This window comes from Gorilla gorilla, chromosome 12 (genome assembly GCF_029281585.2).
Source record: "Gorilla gorilla gorilla isolate KB3781 chromosome 12, NHGRI_mGorGor1-v2.1_pri, whole genome shotgun sequence".
NCBI classification, from domain to species: domain Eukaryota; kingdom Metazoa; phylum Chordata; class Mammalia; order Primates; family Hominidae; genus Gorilla; species Gorilla gorilla.
This window is the reverse complement of record NC_073236.2, coordinates 70,505,143-70,519,324: the sequence shown is the minus strand read 5'-3', so window position 1 is coordinate 70,519,324 and position 14,182 is coordinate 70,505,143. Positions and strand designations below refer to the sequence as shown.

Here is a 14,182-nt window from a genome sequence, read left to right as displayed (position 1 = left end):
AGACAGGGTTTCTCCATGTTGGTCAGGCTGGTCTCAAACTCCCGACCTCAGGTAATCTGCCCGTCTTGGCCTCCCGAAGTGCTGGGATTACAGGCATGAGCCACCGTGCCCAGCCCTGATGAAGGCCTTTCTAAGGGATATGAAAAAATAGACTCTATGGGCCAGGGGCAGTGGCTTACGCCTGTAATCCTAGCACTTTGGGAGACCAAGGCTGGTGGACCATCTGAGCTCAGGAGTTTGAGACCAGCCTGGGCAACATGGTGAAACCCTGTCTCTACCAAATATACAAAACAATTAGCCAGGTGTGGTGGTGCATTCCTGTAGTCCCAGCTACTTGGGAGGCTGAAGTGGGAGGATCATTTGAACCCAGGAGGCAGAGGTTGCAGTGAGCTGAGATCACGCCACTGCACTCCAACCTGGGTCACAGAGTGAAACCCCATCTCAAAAAAAAAAAAAAAAAAAAAAAGAATAGACTCTATGGATTGATATAATTGGCTACCCACATAAACTTATTTAACTTCTGTACATCAAAAAATACCATCAGTAAAATTTTAAAAATCACAAACCGAAAAAAAAAAATAGCTTACATAACCAGTGTATTAGTCTGCTCTCATACTGCTATAAAGAACTACCCAAGACCGGGTAATTTATAAAGAAAAGAGGTTTAATTGACTCACAGTTCTGTATGGCTGAGGAGGCCTCAGGAAATTTACAATCGTGGCAGAAGGAGAAGCAAATATATCTTACATGGCAACAGGTGAGCAAGCATGTGAGCAAGCACAGGGGAACTGCCCTTTATAAAACCATCAGCTCTCATGAAACATCTTCACTATCATGAGAACAGCATGGGGAAAACTGCACCCATAACCCAATCACTTCTCTTTCTCGACACGTGGGGGTTACAATTCAAGATGAGATTTGGGTGGGGACACAAAACCTAACCCTATCAACCAGTTTCATCATTACTCTATAAAGAGCTCTTACAAATCAAATCAATAAAAAAAGATCAAAACCTCAGTAAAAGTGGGCAAAGTATATAAGCGGACAAATCATATGTAGTGTGTGTGTATATATATATATGTGGGTGTGTGTATATATATGTGTGTATGCATGAGTGTATATATGTATATGTATACACACATATATCTTTACATATATACACACACATTTTAAAAACTTTCATCTCACAAATAATAAGACAGTGAACATGGAAACAATAATACAATTCCTTCAGATAGTCAAATTGGCAAAAATTTTTAATTCTAAAACTCTGTAATTGAAAGTGTAGGGAAATAGAAATTCTCATAAAATAGTATTGGAACTATAAATGAATATCACTTTTTCTAGAAGACAGTTTGACAATATATTATCAAAAACTGTTAAAATGTGCATAAACTTTGACCCAGAAATTCTACCTCAAACAATTTGTTCTAAAACAATTGACAGATGTATGAAAATATTTATGGATAAATAGTTTTATCACAGCATTGTTTATAATAGAGACAAATTAGATACACTCTTAATACCCAACAACAAAGAAATTCTTAATGCATTTGGTGCTTCCATGTGATAGAAGATTATGCAACCATTGAAAATGACAGGGGAGAAATGGTCACAGTAAACTACTTTAAAACTTTCATACAGGATGATCCCATTTTCATAAATAAATCCACCACTGGGTGTGTGTCTGTGTTCTGTAAAGATAAGCACAAAATATTAATTCTGAATGCTATAATTTAACATTCCCTTCTCCCTTCCTTTTCTTTTTTCATTGTGTATTTTTCAAATTTTCAACAAAGAACTGTGTAATCAGATGGAAAAAGGGGATTTTATTGTTAAATAAGTCATATCTCAACATTAATTCTTGACAAACCTTGTATTTACACATGTCCCACTAAAGAGATGCCATTTTTATTTCTACCCTTTCCTTCATTTTTCTAGTTTCCTCGTGTTACCAAATATTTCCTGTGTGCTTTCATCTTACCCTCAGTTCTGGCATCCAAAGACATTATTATGGAGAATGTGCCAGTATGTGTGTCAGCAAAATGAATCAAATAACTAAAAGAGTTGACCTTGGATCCCTTTCCATGAATAGCACATAAAAGGCAGGCTATTATGAGATTTATAGGCAGGGCAAGTTTGAAGTGGAGAAAAGGGAGCCGAGAAGGATCAGAGCATCACCACTCACAACACACCCTTCTCTTTGCCCGTGGCTCCAGCTTTGGGGAAGGGGAAGGAGCAAGACAGGGTCTCACTCTGTTGCCCAGGCTGGAATGCACTGCAGCAGTGCCATGATAGCCCACTGCAGCCTCAAACTCTTGAGCATCCTTCTGCCTCAGCCTCCCAAGTAGCTAGGGCTAAAGGCACACACATCAGGCTAATTTTTTTTATTTTTTGTAGACACGGGGTCTCACTGTGTTGCCAGGCTGGTCTCTAACTCCTGGGCTGAAGTGATCCGCCTGCGTTGGCCTCCTAAAGTGCTGAGATTACAGGCATGAGCTACCTCACCTGGCCAGAAAGATAACTTTGAATGCATCTGTGTATCTACACATTTTTATATATACAGGTACACATACATTTTATACATACCTCTATCTATACATGTGTAGACATACATATATATGTATGTATATACACATTTTTATTTATATATATGTGTGTGTTTGCACATGTGTATGAATTTTACATGGAAAACCAAAATATCAAAGTGAAAGGGAAAGGCTGAAAGCAGGAAGACTGGTTTACTTGGTGGCCAAGTGTTAGAAGATGAGCAACAATGAGGGCAGGGCAGAATGAATGAGTATGAAGGATCTTTATGAAACAGAATCAGAGCTTTCTCTGCTTCTCCCTGACTGTGGCAGAAGATGGCTGCTCCCTCATCCCCAGGTTCCCACTTTACATTCCCTCTATTCAAATGATCAGTCCTGACTAACTAACTACCTGTCACTCAGTGGTCATTCCAAATTTGCAGGAGAGAGAATCTGATTGGTCTATCTCAGCATAGTTGTCCAATCAACTGGTCCAATCAACTGTGGCCAAGCTCAGGGTCACAGATCACAAATGTGGTTGCTGGGGTCCATTTAACTACTGTCTGTCTTCACCTCTAGACTATATTCTTCATGAGGACGGGGACCTCAACATTTGCTCAATACTGTCTGCAGCACTTTGAGGACATAGCCGGCACTTAAAACCCATTTGTCAAAAGGATAAATGCATAAATAAATTAACAAATGAAGAGAATCATAGGGTAGAAGGCTAACTATTAAGTCATCCAATCCAGCCATCCATTCATTGTTCATGTGTTTAATTCATCAGTAGAGCACCACCTTAGGCAGGATTATGTCAATTGCCTTCAATATGTCGATGAGGTTTTGTGGTCTAGCCTGAGTTTACAAGAATGATTTAAGTTAGAAACTATGCTCATAATTCCAAACAACTGACTTTGGAAACCTAATTCATTAGTAACTTGAGAAATACCTACAGCCCTCCAAACAAGGTAATCAATGGGAGAACTAGGCCAGAGAGAAAAGGTATTTGTCAGAGGAAACTTGGCATGTATGTTATACTTTTACAATCTAATTATTTTAGTGTTCTTCCTGCGAAATCCAATTTCCTTAGATGACCTCTGTTCATAGGAAACTATTTGGTTTAATCTGTGGAAGCCATAGCATATTTTTAACCATCTCCAAAGTCCAGCTCCCTCTCCACGGAGTGTGCCTGATGCCCAAACAGATGTCTCATAACACTCAGCACACATGAGCTCACCACTGGCAAGTCTTTCGCACACAATCAGCCCACACCTCTTCTCACATCTCCCTGTCATCCCACAAACCCAAATTCAGAAGTTGCAGGCAAGCTCAAACTCTTACCACAATAATAGAAAAGCAGAAGGCAGACCTCCAATTTTGAAGTTTCAATTTATTAATATTTTTAAAAATCTAATGACCAACCAGAAAAATATGCAATACAAAGCATTAGCCAAACTAATTAGTATAAAGAAATGTGCAAACTGGCTGCCCCAAAAGAATTCAGATTAAATTATCCAAGGAAAAGATTTCAAAGGAATTCAAATTTTGATGGAGGCCAGGTGCAGTGGCTCACACCTATAATCCCAGCCCTTTGGGAGGCCAAGGCTGGCGGATCACCTGAGGTCAGGTGTTCGAGACCAGCCTGGCCAACATGGCGAAACCCCATCTCTACTAAAAATACAAAAAATTTAGCCAAGTGTGGTGGCACACGCCTGTAATTCCAGCTACTTGGGAGGCTGAGGCAGAAGAATCGCTTGAACCTGGGAGGCAGAGGTTGTAGTGAGCCAAGATCACTCTCACAGAGTGAGACTCCATCTCAAAAAAAAAATGTTGATGGAATTATAGAATATTAGGGCTGAAAGGCCCTTGAACGTCATCTAGCCGGTACAACTTTATTGGACAGATGAAGAAACCGAAGCCCATAGAGAGAAAGTGACTTGCCCCAGGTTTCACAGTGAGTATGTTAGTGGCAGAACTAGAGGTAGAACTCTGCCTCCTGACTGCAACCCACAAGGCAGACCACAGCCCCCAGCACCAGTGTCCTGTCTCTAAATGCCTCAGACCATCAATGCCTGGAGTTCAAACCCAAGGAAATCCAGAACCTGATCAACAAGATCTTTCATCCTGACCATTTCATCGTAACCATTTCAGAATATGTCACCTCCAATTTAGGCAAAGCTTTTTGTTGAGAACAATTTCCTTTAATAAAGCAATAGAAGGTAACCCAAAAAGTATTTTTAGAGGTAACATTAACCTTTCAAGTGTGGAAGCCAAGGGAAGCACATAGGATTCTTGCCATCCTTTCTCCAAGAACCTAGGAGATGTCCAAGGAGACCATGGGGAGGTGACTGAGAAGCCCTAAACTCATAGCTGTGTTCATGGATCCTTGACCTTTGGAGAGCCTAAACCTGCAGGGAAAAATCAGAGCTTTCTAAGACATCTTGCTGCACCTCGGAGCTCCGGTGTGTGAGCAGTACTTGTTGAGTGCCAACTTGAACGTTGGGCTCTTTAGAGCAACACTAGGCTGCAGAGGAGAAGCCCTTGAGGGTGCCTCAGAGGTGCTCACCAACCAGTTAAGGAGCAATGTTTCTAATGGGAAACATTTAGAGTAGAGTTCCACATGGCAAATTATATTCCTCAGTGAACAAATATTTGTGGAGGGCACAGGGTGGACCAAGCTGGACATCTTGCAAGAAAAGAGTAAGACATCAATTGAAAGACATAAGCACGCACCAGATCCCAAAGGGCTGTGTATGCCAGTGGAGGTGTTTGGCTTTTATTTTAAAGGTGATGGGGAATCACTGAAGAATTTTGAGCTGGAGAGTGAATTGACCAGACTTAGGTTCGGGAAGAATCGCTTGACTGTGTCAAGAGCTGCTGGATTGTGGCCAAGTGCTACACTGTGTGATGCTATCTACAAGTCTTTCAAGAAATCATTTGCACTTTTAGTCTGTATTCAGGAATACAGTATAAAGAGGATGAGTTCCTGAGGCAAACAGAGCTGGGTTTTAATCCCACTCTGCCACTTACTGGCTGTGTAGTCTTGAGCAAGTTATTGAAATAGGTGTGAGACTTTAGTTTTTTTTCTGTACAATGAAAATACTGATACATAACTGACAGAGTTTTGATGATAAGTAAAGACACTAATGTACCTGGACGTTTCAAATAGTCCTCCCACCACCATTAGATACAGCCAAATCAAGATGGCACTTTCAAGCCTAGGAGGAAAGCCAGCTGGCATCCTAAGCCTTCATTTAGCTGGAGATATTGTTGCATTTTCTTCTTAGAATTTAATCTGAGAAATTTTTGCTAATGTGTGAAAATAATTGGCATTCATTCCTGTAAATGAGGATGCTGAGGTAAACTGAGGTCAAAGCCAAATCTTGGATCGGAATCAAACCACCCAAAACCAATACTGTAGAAAATAAAACTGGGTCACAAAGACCAGTGTTATGAAGCGAGAGTTCCAATCGTCCTAGCAACCTTTTAACCAAACACTGGTGCAGATTTGCTGGCCTACATGACGCTGAGAACATCTGGCCTTTCTATTATCCTCTTGCAAGCAAAAAACGATGTTGTGTAAACTGATCTTTAGGCCAATTATATGGTCTAAATGTTACCGTGTTTATGCTGGCACCTCTGACTCCAGGTTTTAAGAACTTATTGTAACCACACCCCTCTTACAAAGCCTGTGGGTCTTACTGTATATTACCCCAGGGATTTATTGATGCCGAGTCTGCACCTTTTTTCAGGAAGATAAATTGAACATGAGTCAAATTGTGTGCAGTGCACTGTGGGAGGTCCTATAAGAAATAAGTTACAGGACTTAGTGGCAACAGGAGGAGAGAAAAAACATAAGAGAGCAGGCTCTAGGGGCTGCTTTGTTTTTCCCTACATTTTTGCTACATTTTTTCCCATTTACCAGTTTTATTATAGAAGCCAGGTGTGGAGTGTAGAAGCTCTAGTCTGCAGCTCACTCAGAAGACACTAAACTAGGAGTTGGAACACCTGATACCACCTCCAACTGGCCTTTCCACCACAGACAGGGTCTGATTGTGTCTGCGCATCCCCACCTGCAGAGAGACAGCATTAGACTCCATTTACTAAACACAATGCGCCAGGCACTGTTCCAAGCCCTTCATAACACTGATTAAGGGAGTCCTCCTAATACCTGTAAGTGACAGGTGGTATGATTACCCCCACCTCACATCACACTGTGGGGTGTCCCACAGTGGGGGCCACGCAGAAGCTCTGAGCTTGCCCCTCCCCTCTGGCTGCTCGATGAGATCTCTGGGCTTTTGTGCTCAGCTCTAAAGGACCAGGTGGTGGGGAGCGGGGGGAGGGTCTATAATGAACCACACAGCACAATGCTCTGGAGTAGGTGACCCATGGGCGTACCCCTAGGGTGTTACTGACCAGAGGAAGGAGGACTCTTTGCCTCCACCATCACCATTTTACCCCACCCCATCTCCATCCCTCTGCTGCTCTGGCCAAGACACCACGGCGGCAGCTGGAAGTGCTGGCCTCAGGTCTTCCTCCCCACCTCACTCCCCCACAGCCCCCACTGCGCTCTTTCATCCCATCTTCAGGGGACAGATGTGAGAGACCATCTTTTAGTTTGTGGATGCTTTCAACTTTTTTGAAAACCCCTGGGAATCCTAACATGGATTATGAACAGAGATATTGGCAGAAGAAGGCTGGGAGCTCCTGATTTTGTCTCTGGACAAAACAGCCTCTGGTAAAAACAGTAGAGTGACTTATTTCAATTGAAGAGAATAAGTACATGAGCTTCTGGATTCATTAATTAATTAGCCTCCCCTCTCGGCCAGCCTGGTGGCCAGCTCTAGAAGACATCTGAAGCCAGATGAGCACTTGACCCCAGGCACCAGCAGCTCCTTCCCCAGGATGAGGGTTTCCCTTCATCTTTCAAGGACATGAATCTCTTCAGCCTCTCTGTCTGACTTAGCATGTCTAGGAACGAAGGGCAGAACAGATAGCACAGTAAATCCCAGCTCTAAATTGTCGTCATGGGAATTCATCACAGATGGTAATCATTAGGGCCCTCACATCTTAAAGGAAAGCTTTATCCAGAATCATAAATAAACTGTAACCAAGGCTTAGATTTATAAAGCTATAAAAGAGGGCAGCTTGAACAGCCGGGAATGTACAGTACTGGGTTACAAAATCGGCATCATGCCTGAAAGGCTGGACATAAACCCGGGAGCTCTGGGCAGTGCAGCGAGGAGGGGGTAAATTCTATCTGCAGTGAGTGGAACCCCAGTCACAGCCTCCCCCGCTTAGCACCTGGTTTAATCACATGAAATGCAAGCTCAGAGAAACAGGGGTGCTGGCATCTAAACATAGCATTGCAACTCCTAAACCAATTGCCGTCCCATCAAGTTTGGCCCTTCCTCACCAAGATGCCCTCTGACTAATGCTATGTCCTAGGAATTAGTTTTCACTTTATTGCTAAGGTTTCCCACCCCCTACTTTTCCTGAGTGGCTCAGACAACTCCATTTTTACCAAAAGTCCCTGTACCATGCAGAACACCCTGTGAGGCTGTGAGTTGTGGAGCAGCAAAGCACAAAACAAGGCTGCAGCCTTCCAGAAGTTTCTTGTCTGGCCAGGGAGGCAAGGCATTTACAGATGAAATAACTGTAGTATGCAGGCTGCAATGTGTGGTGTAGGCTGTAACTAGAGAACTCAAGTAAGCAAAGGGTAAGTGGAGGCTGGAGTCACTGTGGGGGAAATGTTTGGGGGAAAAGGGACATGATTTGTGACTTGAAGGATGCACAGGGCTGTGCACAGGGAGGGAAGGCTTGCTCAGCATGTGGCTTGTCCCTGCTGTGGCCCATCCTGAGCCAAGTCTCTAATAGCACACTCTCATTTTCCTCTTGTCCTAGAGCTAATTTAAGCAGCAATTGTTCCCCAAATTCCACACCTCACCCTCTTCATTCCCGTTCAGGCTCATCCCTAAAAGGCCTGGAAAGGGAAACTCTGTGCTCTCTGGACATATCTCATTCAGGCTGGACACCACAGGATAACTTCCATCCTGGAGCATGTGGCCAGGAACAATTCCACACCCCAGCCTCAGGCCCAGCATAGAGGGCAGCCTCAGAGAGGAGCAACCCCACCCCGGCCGCTGTGGGGAGCAATTCTGTAGGCATCCAGACATGCCAGAGAGAGAACAATAAGATATCCCACAGGCATGAGAAGTGAGGGAGGCCAGGAGCCCTCAGAGGGGTGGATACCGACCCAGGCAAGTGGCCAAGCGAAGAGAGCTCACGCCAGCACGGAACATGGTGAGCAGGAGAACCCCTGTCTCCCCTCCGTTGCAGAGCTGAGTGTTGCACAGAAGTTCCTGAGTACCAGATGAGACTAGTGGGTATCTACTGGGGGACAGAGAAAGCATGCCTGTGACTCTGGAGAGCAGAGCAGAGATACTATAGGGGAGACAGGGCTACTTAAGGCTGGCTTTGGACGCTGACTTTCAGGAGGCTGCTGTAAGGGGTTCCAGGGTCTTCTCTGCATTGTTCAGTTGAGTACCTAAGAAGGGTAGGAGAAAAGCAGAATTCAGGGTAGATGCCTGCTTGGCAATAGAATGTCCCCAGGTTGTATTTCTTAAGGTACACAGGTTATCAGTTCCTGTGACAACTAAGGCTACCTGCACAGGTGCAGCCGCATGTAGAAGAGGGATTCCCACAGCCAGAACAAGGGCAGGATAAACTGTTTATTATTTACTAGCGCTTTGGAGAAGGCAAGGCGTGGATGAGGAAGCTGTATTGATCACATCAGTAGAGACAGCTGCCTCCTTCATTCATTACCGGGAACAAGTGGTTGAAGGGGCACAGGCGAGGTAAATGCATCAGGGCCTCCATGACAACTCCAATCACAGAATCTAGCTACATCCTTGAATTACAATATAGGAGAAGCTCATGGTGTTAACCTTCTGCCATTTCCAGGCATGTAACTGAACTAATCAAAATAAATTACTTTTGTTTATGAAATATGAGGATCCCTTCCAGAAGGCAAAGTAGCAGCAGGAAGAATAATTCTGGAGTCTATTTTGGGTTAGAATCACCAACCCCATCTCTTCCTAGTTGTGTGGCCTTGAAAAAGTAACTCCGCTTTTCTGAACCTCTGCTTCCTCATCTGTGCAATGGAACAGCTAATAATACCCGGTTAGCAGAGCTGTTGAGGAGATTCAGTTTAATGACCTCTGTACACAGCACCCAGTTAAGGTCAGTCTTCTTCCCTTTCTCCCACTTGAGAGAGTTAGACTCCAGGAAAAGATGAATTTTAACAGTTTTGCAACACAGTCCAGGAAAAGGAAGTGGGGAGCTCACTTGTCCTCAAGTTCTACTATGTGCCACTAGAGAGTTGTCACCAACAGGGGCCAGCTTTCCACATATTGCTTGCAAGCCGCCCACCACAGCACCACAGGCCCTGATGTGAGGCCGTCCGCTCACATTTCCTTCTCTCCAATTCTTTTCTAGGGGCGCTGCATCAACTTCACCAGGGTCAAGAACAACCAGCCAGCCAAGTACCCGCTCAACAACGCCTACCACACCTCCTCGCCGCCTCCTGCCCCCATCTACACCCCCCCACCTCCTGCGCCCCACTGCCCTCCCCCGCCCCCCAGCGCCCCTACCCCTCCCATCCCGTCCCCACCTTCCACCCTCCCCCCTCCTCCCCAGGCTCCACCTCCCAACAGGGCACCTCCTCCCTCCCGCCCTCCTCCAAGGCCTTCTGTCTAGAGCCCAAAGTTCCTGCTCTGGGCTCTCTCAGAAACTTCAGGAGGTGTTAGAACAAGTCTTTCCAGTTAGAGAAGAGGAGTGGTGATAAAGCCCACCGACCTTCACACATTCTAAAAATTGGTTGGCAATGCCAGTATACCAACAATCATGATCAGCGGAAAGAAACAGATATTTTAAATTGCCAGAAAACAAATGATGAGGCAACTACAGTCAGATTTATAGCCAGCCATCTATCACCTCTAGAAGGTTCCAGAGACAGTGAAACTGCAAGATGCTCTCAACAGGATTATGTCTCATGGAGACCAGTAAGAAAATCATTTATCTGAGGGTGAAATGCAGAGTTGGATAAGAAATACATTGCTGGGTTTCTAAAATGCTGCCTTCCTGCCTCTACTCCACCTCCATCCCTGGACTTTGGACCCTTGGCCTAGGAGCCTAAGGACCTTCACCCCTGTGCACCACCCAAGAAAGAGGAAAACTTTGCCTACAACTTTGGAAACGCTGGGGTCCCTGGTGTGGTAAGAAACTCAACATCAGACGGGTATGCAGAAGGATGTTCTTCTGGGATTTGCAGGTACATAAAAAATGTATGGCATCTTTTCCTTGCAAATTCTTCCAGTTTCCAAGTGAGAAGGGGAGCAGGTGTTTACTGATGGAAAAGGTATGTTGCTATGTTGATGTGTAAGTGAAATCAGTCGTGTGCAATAGACAGGGGCGTATTCATGGGAGCATTAGCCAGTTTCTAAAACCCACAGGCCATCAGCAGCTAGAGGTGGCTGGCTTTGGCCAGACATGGACCCTAAATCAACAGACAATGGCATTGTCGAAGAGCAACCTGTTAATGAATCATGTTAAAAATCAAGGTTTGGCTTCAGTTTAAATCACTTGAGGTATGAAGTTTATCCTGTTTTCCAGAGATAAACATAAGTTGATCTTCCCAAAATACCATCATTAGGACCTATCACACAATATCACTAGTTTTTTTTGTTTGTTTGTTTTTTGTTTTTTTCTTGGTAAAGCCATGCACCACAGACTTCTGGGTAGAGCTGAGAGACAATGGTCCTGACATAATAAGGATCTTTGATTAACCCCCATAAGGCATGTGTGTGTATACAAATATACTTCTCTTTGGCTTTTCGACATAGAACCTCAGCTGTTAACCAAGGGGAAATACATCAGATCTGCAACACAGAAATGCTCTGCCTGAAATTTCCACCATGCCTAGGACTCACCCCATTTATCCAGGTCTTTCTGGATCTGTTTAATCAATAAGCCCTATAATCACTTGCTAAACACTGGGCTTCATCACCCAGGGGTAAAAACAGAGATCATTGTCTTGGACCTCCTGCATCAGCCTATTCAAAATTATCTTTCTCTCTAGCTTTCCACAAGTCCTAAAATTCCTGTTCCAAGCCACCCAAATTCTCAGATCTTTTCTGGAACAAAGCAGAATATAAAATAAATATACATTTAGTGGCTTGGGGCTATGGTCTCCAAAGATCCTTCAAAAATACATCAAGCCAGCTTCATTCACTCACTTTACTTAGAACAGAGATATAAGGGCCTGGGATGCATTTATTTTATCAATACCAATCTTTGTGGCCATGGCAGACATTGCTAATCAGTCACAGCACTATTTCCTATTAAGCCCACTGATTTCTTCACAATCCTTCTCAAATTACAATTCCAAAGAGCCGCCACTCAACAGTCAGATGAACCCAACAGTCAGATGAGAGAAATGAACCCTACTTGCTATCTCTATCTTAGAAAGCAAAAACAAACAGGAGTTTCCAGGGAGAATGGGAAAGCCAGGGGGCATAAAAGGTACAGTCAGGGGAAAATAGATCTAGGCAGAGTGCCTTAGTCAGGGACCACGGGCGCTGAATCTGCAGTGCCAACGCCAAACTGACACATCTCCAGGTGTACCTCCAACCCTAGCCTTCTCCCACAGCTGCCTACAACAGAGTCTCCCAGCCTTCTCAGAGAGCTAAAACCGGAGATTTCCAGACTCATGAAAGCAACCTCCCAGCCTTTCCCCAACCCTGCCGCATTGTCTAATTTTTAGAACACTAGGCTTCTTCTTTCATGTAGTTCCTCATGAGCAGGGGCCAGAATATCTCAGCCACCTGCAGTGACATTGCTGGACCCCTGAAAACCATTCCATAGGAGAATGGGTTCCCCAGGCTCACAGTGTAGAGACATTGAGCCCATCAGGACTGTTTTGACTGCTGGCAGTCTAAAACAGTCCACCCACCCCATGGCACTGCCACGTGATTCCCGTGGCCATTCAGAAGTTCAAGCCGAGATGCTGACGTTGCTGAGCAACGAGATGGTGAGCATCAGTGCAAATGCACCATTCAGCACATCAGTCATATGCCCAGTGCAGTTACAAGATATTGTTTCAGCAAAGCATTTTGATGGAATAGGGAACTGCAAATGTATGATGATTTTGAAAAGGCTCAGCAGGATTTGTTCTTAAAACCGACTCAGTGTGTCATCCCCGGTTATTTAGAATTACAGTTAAGAAGGAGAAACTTCTATAAGACTGTATGAACAAGGTAATATCTTCATAGTGGGCTATTACAGGCAGGAAAATGTTTTAACTGGTTTACAAAATCCATCAATACTTGTGTCATTCCCTGTAAAAGGCAGGAGACATGTGATTATGATCAGGAAACTGCACAAAATTATTGTTTTCAGCCCCCGTGTTATTGTCCTTTTGAACTGTTTTTTTATTAAAGCCAAATTTGTGTTGTATATATTCGTATTCCATGTGTTAGATGGAAGCATTTCCTATCCAGTGTGAATAAAAAGAACAGTTGTAGTAAATTATTATAAAGCCGATGATATTTCATGGCAGGTTATTCTACCAAGCTGTGCTTGTTGGTTTTTCCCATGACTGTATTGCTTTTATAAATGTACAAATAGTTACTGAAATGACGAGACCCTTGTTTGCACAGCATTAATATGAACCTTGATAAGAACCATATTCTGTTGACAGCCAGCTCACAGTTTCTTGCCTGAAGCTTGGTGCACCCTCCAGTGAGACACAAGATCTCTCTTTTACCAAAGTTGAGAACAGAGCTGGGGATTAATTAATAGTCTTGGATATCTGGCCATGGGTAACCTCATTGTAACTATCATTAGAATGAGCAGAGATGATCTTGAAGTGTCACATACACTAAAGTCCAAACACTATGTCAGATGGGGGTAAAATCCATTAAAGAACAGGAAAAAATAATTATAAGATGATAAGCAAATGTTTCAGCCCAATGTCAACCCAGTTAAAAAAAATTAATGCTGTGTAAAATGGTTGAATTAGTTTGCAAACTATATAAAGATATATGCAGTAAAAAGTCTGTTAATGCACATCCTGTGGGAATGGAGTGTTCTAACCAATTGCCTTTTCTTGTTATCTGAGCTCTCCTATATTATCATACTCAGATAACCAAATTAAAAGAATTAGAATATGATTTTTAATACACTTAACATTAAACTCTTCTAACTTTCTTCTTTCTGTGATAATTCAGAAGATAGTTATGGATCTTCAATGCCTCTGAGTCATTGTTATAAAAAATCAGTTATCACTATACCATGCTATAGGAGACTGGGCAAAACCTGTACAATGACAACCCTGGAAGTTGCTTTTTTAAAAAAAAATAATAAATTTCTTAAATCAACTCTTTTTTCTGGTTATTTGTCTGTTTGTTATAAAAATAAAGTGCAACATATTCAAGTCCTCAATATCCTGATCATAATACCATGCTATAGGAGACTGGGCAAAACCTGTACAATGACAACCCTGGAAGTTGCTTCTTTTAAAAAAATAATAAATTTCTTAAATCAACTCTTTTTTCTGGTTATTTGTCTGTCTGTTATAAAGTGCAACGTATTCA

At 43.3% G+C, this 14,182-nt stretch overlaps 1 protein-coding gene across 1 annotated transcript in view; it reads left to right on the top strand.

The window, feature by feature from the left end:
• Nucleotides 1-13,966, top strand: part of ANTXR1 (ANTXR cell adhesion molecule 1) — a 236,348-nt gene extending 222,382 nt beyond the window's left edge. The window contains exon 18 of the mRNA XM_031008064.3: nucleotides 10,026-13,966. Coding sequence (XP_030863924.3) covers nucleotides 10,026-10,286 — 261 coding nt within the window. The 3' untranslated portion in view covers nucleotides 10,287-13,966. The remainder of the gene's footprint in view (nucleotides 1-10,025) is intronic.
• Nucleotides 13,967-14,182: the final 216 nt, after the last annotated feature.